This window comes from Episyrphus balteatus, chromosome 4 (assembly GCF_945859705.1).
Source record: "Episyrphus balteatus chromosome 4, idEpiBalt1.1, whole genome shotgun sequence".
Classification (NCBI taxonomy): Eukaryota; Metazoa; Arthropoda; class Insecta; order Diptera; family Syrphidae; genus Episyrphus; species Episyrphus balteatus.
In genome coordinates, this window is record NC_079137.1 from 52,824,331 (window position 1) to 52,834,310 (window position 9,980).

At 32.6% G+C, this 9,980-nt stretch overlaps 1 protein-coding gene across 2 annotated transcripts; it reads right to left on the bottom strand.

Moving 5' to 3' along the window:
• Window positions 1–585: 585 nt before the first annotated feature.
• LOC129918996 (deformed epidermal autoregulatory factor 1) lies at window positions 586–8,914 on the bottom strand. Of its 2 annotated transcripts, none has more exons than XM_055999780.1 (5): window positions 8,688–8,914; window positions 8,016–8,574; window positions 1,319–1,531; window positions 1,017–1,261; window positions 586–958 (listed from the first exon to the last, which is right to left on the bottom strand). In XM_055999780.1, exons 1-5 carry the CDS (start codon window positions 8,799–8,801, stop codon window positions 788–790), a joined length of 1,302 nt encoding a protein of 433 aa, XP_055855755.1. In that variant the 5' UTR covers window positions 8,802–8,914; the 3' UTR covers window positions 586–787. The 2 variants fall into 2 exon arrangements, with proteins under 2 accessions (XP_055855755.1, XP_055855756.1); XM_055999781.1 differs by having other exon boundaries at window positions 8,016–8,560; window positions 8,688–8,801.
• Window positions 8,915–9,980: the final 1,066 nt, after the last annotated feature.

Consider the following 9,980-nt stretch of genomic DNA (forward strand, 5'->3'; position numbering starts at 1 on the left):
TTATTTGAAAATTCGGCGGTCACTATGGCGTATGTGTAACTTTTTTTAATTTCTATGAGAATAGGTTGATGATATAAAAAAAGTTTTCTATCCTTGGCAAAAATATGAAACCAGTAGGTACAATAAAATTTAAAATAGGGTCTTAGTTCCTTACGAATTAAACTACTGATTCTTCCAAGAACCGTAAACATAGATCTACAACGATAAAATGTGTTTTTTTTAGGAAGAGAGGGATTTGCATGCAACTCCCTTCCTACGGCTGCTTTTTTAAAGGTTTTGGGAGGATATATCCACAACTTAAAGGAATTGGACCTGTTCAATTATGTTTTTGTCTAATTTTTATATGAATTACTTAGCTGTTGTGGACAGAAGCGCTCATAGGTTTTTGTTAAAACCCACCTCTGTCTACCAACCCCTTCTCTTACCCAGAGGCGTTGCCCTCACCTCCAGTATGGAAGCTCGTGCAATGCCTCTTATTATTTGGCTCAAATATTTTTTCTGCAGTCTTCCCGATTGAAATTCTTAATTCATGGAATAAAATGGATTGAAACAAATATTACTATTTCAAAATAACAACACCACAAATAGCCTTAACGATATATATTTTAGATTTATTAGAAAAAAAGGAAAACTCTGTTTTGCTTAAAAATAATTTTGTTTGATTATAACTACAATAAAACTGATTAAATTAAACATAATGGTTGTTTGTTGTTGTTAAGTGCACAAAATTAGATTATTTATTTTGGTGCACACCTGCACATACATGCGCATTATCTTGTTGTTTAAATTATACTTGCTCATCGACAAGTAGCATTATTTGATCGGCTGTCTCCAATGGATTTCGACCGCATTCAACTTGATGCGAATTCCAATCTTTTTTCTGGCAAAATATCGAACAATATGGAGTTTTTCTGCACAAAGAACATTCAGCCAAAGCTTCTCGATTACAATTTGCACACTAAATGAAACAAAATTCACCAATCAGTTATGAACAAAATCATCATTAGTTTTGTTACCTTTTTCGTTGATAACAAATCATTGCTTAACAAAGATCCTGAAACATTATTTTGATCCATCGACATGGAAGAATCAGGCTTGGAATTTGTTTGGAGTATGGTTTTTTGTTTTGTTAGTAAATCGATTGTTTTATCATATGCACTTTGCATTTCAGCAATAATTCTTTTGAAATCATTTGTTGCTTTGGTCATTGTTGAACAAATGTTTTCTAAATTGTTCAGCATTTGGTGATTGAAATGAAGACCTGAAAGGAAATTGTGTTAATTTAAAAAAAAAATCTTTTATTCGAGATATTAGTTACCTAATGAATTATGATTTCTTGGATCAAGGAAAATATCGTGGTTAGTTATGGTATTGCATGAGCCATCACTTGCTGTATAACTTCCGCAATTATCATTCGTTTTGACCTGTAATTCGGAAGCTCTGCTTTGAATTCCGCCTCCATCATTTCTCTCACTGTTTCTATTCCTTTTCCTTCGCTTGTATGGAGTAAACAATCTGACTGGACCAGAACCTTTAGTAAAACAACAACAAACAAAAAATTTATATGAATACATACATACATATATTCACTCGTCACACAATACATCGAAACAAGGCGTCTCAACTCAATCTTATTTCAAAATGTCATACCACACAGAGAAATCTCATTCACAACAGTGGCCTACACTCAGCAAAGTTTTTATTACACCGCACGGTCTATACGGTTAAAAGACAAGACTTCACAGATAATGGATACGAACATTTTTGGGATGACAAAAAGTTTTGCAATATGACGATTAGTGTGGTCCAAAAAATATTTTTTTCGATTTTCGGTCGGGCCACCCGCTAAATTTGTTCTACTGATCTATAACATTAACGTTGTGAAATTTCAATTCGCTATCTTAAGCGAATTAATAAATAATAAGCAAAATGTGCAAAAAAAAAGTCTGTGTACTACCTGTTGACGAAATTTACTTGGAAGTGCCTACAGAAATTATTATTTCGATATTTTTTTCAGAATAAGTACAACAACCACAACTTTCAAGCAATTTTTAACTGAAAAATTTGTAACAAAATTAAATTTTTCAATATCGATCAGCACCACCTTCTATATAATGTTTCCAAAATTCAAGGAGTGACACTCCTAGCTATATAATCACTCCAAAAATTGAAAAAGGATTGAATTTTTGGAGTGAATTCTTCACTCCCAAAATTTTGAAGGAGTGACGGATTGATTACCAATACTTCTACATTTGACTTCATGGACTGCTTGTCAAATTGTTGGGTTGTTGTTTTAACTTTTTTTTGTGAAGGAAATTATATTCAGTCCTATTCTACTATTCGATTCACGTGAATCGAAAGATTTCATTCTTTAATCACGTCAAACAGGCTTTGAAAAATCTCAACTTTTCGAAAGCAAAGCGATGTGTCCCGCTATTTTAGAAACTCTAAGGAAAAAAAAATTGCTTAAATTTAATTTTAACCTCCATTTAAAGGCGTCTTATCTTAGACTCTTACGTGAATCGAATAGCAGAATAGGGCGGATTTATTTACAAAAAAAAATTCAATGAAGTATTGTAAAAAATCACTAAAAGTGAATTTAAAAGATTGTACTATTATTTTATTCATTATTTCGTATTACAAACACATGCAAAGCAAACGTCAAATCACTCCACTGCAAATTCTTCGTGAACAAATTCCAAAATTGCACGAAAAAGGAGTGATTCACTCCCATAATTTTGGAAAACGACATAAGATAGGAAGCTGAAAATTTAACAGTATGATACGAATAGTATGTGGAACCAAACTAGGCGGTGGCCCAACGTTTATTTGAAAATTTTATTTTTCCCAGACATGCGTGGACCACTCTAATGACGATAGTTGGTAATTTGATTTTTATAAACTTTTTTGTGAACTAAAAGCACTTAACTTTTCCAAACTAAAGGAAATGTTATGAATTAGTGAAATCACAACAAAATTATGCTGGCCCAAAAAGTACTGAGATGTAAAAGTGTAGGAAATTTTAAATTTTGGTTGTTTAAATTAAATTTTGATTGTTCTCTAGACAATTTTTTTTTTTAATTACCGGATTTTAAAATTATTTGAAAAATTGCCAATACAATACAAATTTAAAACCAAACTTTAAAACTTGTTACACAATTACATCTCAGTACCTATTGTGCTAGCATAATTTTAACATAAAAGAACTTGGCTTTCTTTTTACAGTTATATTTTTGTTGTAATTTCACTACTTTTTGCGAGGTATAAGATTCTACCAAGCTATAAGATTCTATCAAAAGTGCTCTATAATAATTGATGAACATTTAGCGAAAATGGGCGGTTACCACGCCCCTGGCTAAAATTCTAAATTTTTTTTCCTTTGCATAAACTACCTGTTAGATATACAATTCTACCAAGTTTCAAGATTATCAGAAACGCTCTAAAACAATTGATAAGAATTCAGAGAAAATGAACGGTTACCAAGCCCCCTAAATTGATAATCTCAAATTTTCGATTTTTTTCTTTTTTTAGGCACCACTTCGCTGTGCAAAATTTCAAGTTCCTATGATAACTGGAAGAGCCCCATAATTTTGATGATCTGCCAGTGAGTGAGAGAGTGAGTGAGTCAGTATGTACTATGCTTAAGAGGTTTGTTTTTGACCAAATCAAAGCGAGTTAAAAATATCTGGCATCTTTGGTACAGAAGTCAGAGGAAGGTCAAAAATGGTCTGAGTTGTTTCCTGTCAATAAGTGTGCACTGCCAAAGTTGCTAATAAACTTGGCTGGGCACTACCGTGTCCCTTGATAGAGACATTAAAAAGAACTGAAAGGGTATAGGATAATTCAGACACCATCAGGATGCGAACTGAAACAGTTCTCAAACTCATACATTTTTTGAGTTATTGAATTTTCTTGAATGTCAAAATTGATGGAAAAAATGAATATGAGGGTTCTTGAGAACCGATTAATAGAAATTAGCAAACATATTTGCAATTTCTGACGAATCATGACTTGAACTCTTATTGAAGTAGGTACATAAAGTTAGGGTATCCGTCAACATTCCGTTTACAACTCACAACAGATCAAAAGTTTTTAGAGTCATGTTTTAACTCATTTTGAATTTCAGATATGTATATAATTTGTATACATTTCCTTGGAGTAGACAATAAACAAAGTTTTTAGTTCAGAATACACCATATGCTCGGGATGCACTATTTTGCCCCAGCTTTATTTCTTTTAATTTTAAATTCTTAAGTTTAGTATTAAACCATTCTGCAGTTTTATAATTTTTAAACTTTTAACTTTTTTGCTTCTTTTTCCCGGCCAGTGAAACTTTTTAGCATATGTTCTGCCTATTGAAGCATTATTGAGACTACATTGTACTTCTTACCTACATTTTTCATGTTGCTACCAACTGAGCTTTTAACATAACCTGCTGCTGGTCATATCCTCATTGTATACAAACCTCCACCTGCTGCATCGCCTAGCTTATCAACAACAAAAAAAAACAATATTGACACTTGGCATCACGGCACCTGGTGGATAGCGACTAAAACCCGAAAGTTATATAGATTATTTTCCGATTTGCCGCTCAATGTAATTTCCATAAGAAAAAAATAAAAAAGACCTCGAAAAACATTTATTTTACGAATTAATTTTATATGTACGAGTATCAATGTTATGATTGTAAAATAATAATGATATGTGTTTATATCCAAATCAGGTTTAAAATATATCAAAAAGTATAATAATACCTGTGTAATTTGTATTTAAAAAGTGCAAGCGAATCGCCTGAAAACAACAAAAAATACTATAAAAATATAGACCTTAAATTATTCTTTTATTTGTTTTGCTTTTTCACAAATAATAGTAGGTAAGCATTTTTTTTTTATTTTCAACAATTTTGAAAGAAAATTAAACCAAAATAGTTTCTATATTTTTTGTAGTATTTTTGTTGTTTTCCTGCGATTTGCTTCCCTTTTTGGAGACAAATTAAATAGGAATTATTATTCTTTTTGATATATTTTAAACCTGATTTAGATATAAACACATATTATTATCATTTTACAATCATAAAATTGATACTCGTTCATATAAAATTAATTAGTAAAATAAATGTCTTTCGAGGTCTTTTTTGTTTTTTTCTTATGGAAACTACATTGAACTGCAAATCGAAAAAAAATCTATATCATTTTCGGGTTGTCGCTACAAGTGGTAGATGGCGTGGAAAGCTATTTCCCAAGTCACAATACTGATCACCTGTTATCTGTCATCAGTCATCAATCATAACATCTACCATCTGTTTCAACCGCCACCTATCATCCCCTACCATAAACAACATTACATTTAGAGTTTTTGGTTCATGCATGAACTAAGCAGATAGATAAATTGAATGGTACAGTGTGTCCCAAAACTTTTTTTGGCAAGTAAAATTCAAATTATTGATTTTTTTTTTTATAAATCCAAAATTTATAATAGACCGGGCGGCCACTGCAGAAACGCTCAACTCATCGAGCTAAAGAAAATTTTAAATGGGAAGTGAAAGAGGGCTATTAGTAGTTACGAAAACCACAGGTCTTCCCGTTCGCATCCTGGCACGATTGGCGTGGTAAAGTGCATCGTGCATCTCATAGAGTTAAAAGACAATATTGATGTCAAATTAAAGGTGCTATTGTCAGCTATCAAAATTCAGAGGTCTTCCGGGCGAAAGTCTGGCAGTTTTGTCATGCAGCCCGTTTTAAGGTTAGAAGCGATAAGAGTGAGTTTTTTCATAAAGTCTTGTTTTTTGGTATTTTGGTGGATGAGTTAAGGAGTTTTTTCACTATAAAATAAAAATAAGAGTTATTAGCATTTAAATATAAAACGATGTTTTGGAAAAAGCTTGATAGTTTATTAACAATAACCCAAATTATATGCAAAACTACGAATAATTCATGAAAAAGTCTCAAATAATACGCTGCGCCCCTTACAACTTACCGAATTAAAAGTCGAATTTAATTTCAAATTAAAGCTAACAATGTCTTTTTTTGAAAACCAGAGGTCTTCCAAGCCAAAAATTGGAAGTTAAGTCACGCAGCTTGTTTTAAGGTTAGGAGCGTTTTTCACTTAAAACGTTCAAGCAGGCTGGGGAGTGAAATGTCAAGATGTCGCTTGGAAGACCTCTGGTTTTCAAAAAAAGACATTATTAGCTTTAATTTGAAATTAAATTCTCCTTTTTTTTTCGGTTAGTTGTAAGGGGCGCAGCGTATTATTTGAGACTTTTTCGCGAATTATTCGTAGTTTTGCATATACTTTGGGTCATTTTTAAGAATCTATAGCGCTCTATAAGTCGCTATCTTAAAAACTAAACAAAAATCAAAAATACTATGTCTGCGTGTGCTGTATGTGATAATATTGCGGATTACCTCATTGACGCAATTATCTGTCATGGAAATTGTCGCAAATTATTACATATTAAATGTATTAATGCCCCGTTCAGCAACATCAAACTTTTTAAAGAAAGAAAATCATTTTATTTCTTTTGTGACGATTGTGATCCATTTGCTTACAACAATATTGTTCCTGATGTACTACAAAATAAGCTGAATATCAAAATTCTACATAACCAATTGCTCCAACTTAACAAGCAAGTTGCAAATAATATCGCTTTAAGTCATCCACTTCAGGAAGAAGAACATAGCCAAAATACTTCAAATATAAATAATCCTTCATCATGCGATACTGACACTGCACCCCATAAACGAAAAATTGACGAAACCGACACAGAAGCATCTGACGTACATGCTTTAACAAAAAAACCAGATACGTCTGCATCGATTAATACATCGCAACTACCAACTTTAAACATATCACAACAAGAACTGCTAACGCATTCCCTAAACTCAACATTGTCAAACGATACCATAAGAGAGAATACAAAGCCTGCATCAAAGCATGTGACTTCTGCTGCTCCAAATCTGTAAACATTAACAACACACTCTGCTTCCTTTCCCCAATTGTTTCAATCAAACCAAAACTTTTCTCCGATTACATCTGGTCTAAAAGTAGTACAAGGCTATCGAACTATATTTATATCTAGGCTCCATCCTTCAACGAATGCCCTCGATATAAAGAACTATATTGCGACAAAGTTTGAAACTTCCACGGTGATAAACGTTGAGAAAATGATACACCGGAATTTCTCTAAATATGCATCATTTAAAATAAAAGTACCAGATTCATTGTACCAAAAACTAAATTCTCCATTATTTTGGCCAGGGGGAATAATAGTCCACAAATTTATAAATAAACACCAGAGCGCCAAACAAAACCCTTTTCAGAAGGAACGGACAATGCCAAAATACCAAAAAAGCAGCTTCATCAGATACTAATCTACTATCAGAATGTAAACGGGTTAAGGACAAAGATCAAATAAATAACCTCCTTCATGGAATTATTGCTCTTACTGAAACGTGGTTAAACAGCTCTTTTCTGAGCACTGAGCTTTTTGACGGGTCATATCAAATCTTTAGACGTGATAGACATAACTCAAATGATCTAGAAAAAGTTGGCGGCGGAATTTTGCTAGCTGTTAAAAACAATTATATCTGCACACTCGTTGACGATTTTACTTCTACAGACGCTGAAATAATAGCTATTAAAATAAAATTGGAAACTGGCTACCTATATATAATTTGCACTTATATACCACCAAGCTCCAATAACAATGTATATGAAAAATATGTTGATATCAAATGTAAATTTAAAGCTTCAAATCTATAATGGGTTGTAGCGCTTCTAAAAGACTCTGGTCACCATAAGTAAGCATGAAATAGGTTCTTATTTAAGACAAACAAGACATGCGATAGATTGAAGATTAAAAGAAGCAAATTGTTTATATCAAGCGAGTCGGATTTTTGCAAAACAATCCAGCAGAGAACTATGAATAAAAATCTATTCAAACGTTCAAACAAGTAAATTAGGTAATTTATATACTATTTAAATTGCAAAACTAAAAAAAAACCATTCTTACTCACCAGTAATATCATCACAACAAACATTGCAACTGCAATTTGTTGCATGCGGCCTCAGCAGTCCATCATCAATCAGCGACTGCAAACTCCGTCCACCATATTTAATAGATCTCTTCCAATCCTTGCTCGATCCTCGACCGCAAAATATTTCAAATTCACTTGGAGTGAACCATTTTTCTTTGTATTTAATACATTCCCCTCTCGCACCCGAACCCAACTTATTCCTATGCAATTCAGCATTCGTAGTCTTGCAACGAATTGGAAATACTTCAGGACACATGCAATTATTCTCGCTACTCTCGGAGCCATCGAATCGACCTTGTAAATCAGCCGAATTTGTTGTTATTGTTCGAGGAAGTCGATTGGCATCGGCGGAAGGCTCAAAATTGCCCGTAAAGAATTCACTACTCTCGACATCGACTTTTAAATGCGCTAAATTGTCAGTTGCTTCAATATTGAAGGCTGTACTTGTGATAAAGGTTTCCATGTGTAAAGAGGCAGCGGCGGCGGCAGCGTTTCCACGAATTTCATTAGCAGTGACAACCATTCTGTTTTGATTGGACTTGATTAAAGAGAAATCGAAGTGAATTTAAGTCTATTGGAATTCAATGAATTGACGACGATCAAAAAGACGACGACGTCAACAACACACAAAACAAAAAATGTAATTCGTACCTGGTCAAAGTTAGCAGCTATTTGCTCACATTTTAGCCCTTCATGGCTAATTGTGATTATTTCTTTAGCACTACCAATATTTTCTAATTGTGAATTTAAATCAATTGGTTTCATTCCATTGAAAACAATGTCGACAAATTATAGTTTTAAATAAAATTTAATAAATTGCGTACACAACATTCATTTCTGAGAGTTCTTGAACTTTTTTTTTGACATTTGTGCAATTTTGATGTTTGATGTATTTATTCTAAACAACTTGCAAAAAAAAAAAATAACAAGAAATGTCAAATTGTTTAGAATCTGACCTCATTTGAGTGAATTCAGTGCACCATGAATGGGAAATTTTGAGGGTGAGTCTACATCTAAATGAAAAACAATTATTCACTAAACGAACGTATTTACACTGGGCGATTTATCTTATGACGATAATCTGGGTATATCATCCCAGCAAACGTAGAACTACAGAAAAAACCGGTGAAATATGTACTTTAAAGAAATACTTCTTTTCCACTGAAAAAAGATAGGAGCTCGGGAAAAAAACTCAGTTATATACTTTCTGTATATAAGAATAGGTGAAGCAGCCACCTCTTTCTTGCATGCAAGATGAAATAAATTTCCCCTTCATTAAAAGTACAGACAAATGTACTTTAAAAGTACATCAGCGAAACACATCCCAACTACTACAACAGCTTCTGTAAATTGAAGTTTCGCATGTCCTACTTTTTATACAGCTTGTATTGAGCTTGCTTCAGAATTAAATTGCTTATAAAAGTTCGAACTTGTTTAACAACTTCTAATAAGTTGTTTAAATACTGTTAAAGAAACCGAAGAAAGCTTGTTTTTCGGATAAGCTTGGTTAGTGAATTCATAGAAGCTTTTTACAGAAATTATCAAGTTTTGTATTTGATTTTTGGTTTTGACATTGAATAATCTAGCTCGGACACTTTTTTAGTTTTGACATTGAATAATTTACCTCAGACAATTCTTTGTTTTGACATCTCTGCTATTTGAACTGATTATAAGTTTTGATTTCATTAATGAATGTACTAGCACAGATAATATGAATCATTTTTTTTTCCTTTCCAGGCAAAATGCTTTCAAAAATAAAGCTGAAAAAGCTCTTTTTCAATTGGACATTTTTTTCTCACTCACTCTCATAGGAAAGAAGGTTTTTTTTTAAGAAAGAAGATGAGCGAGATGATTTTGTGTGTATTTACTGAACATTTTAAAGCTTTTGGAAAAGCTTTTTTTTGTCAATTTCAGTTTCATATATCATTTCTCTCCATATGAATA

Coding starts and splice junctions, on each gene's coding strand:
- LOC129918996 (XM_055999780.1), bottom strand. CDS start 8,801: ATGAAACCAATTGATTTAAATTCACAATTAGAAAATATTGGTAGTGCT. Junction 1,532..8,015: donor TTGTTGTGATGATATTACTG/GTGAGTAAGAAT, acceptor GTTTTACTAAAG/GTTCTGGTCCAGTCAGATTG. Junction 1,262..1,318: donor AAGAAATCATAATTCATTAG/GTAACTAATATC, acceptor ATTTCCTTTCAG/GTCTTCATTTCAATCACCAA.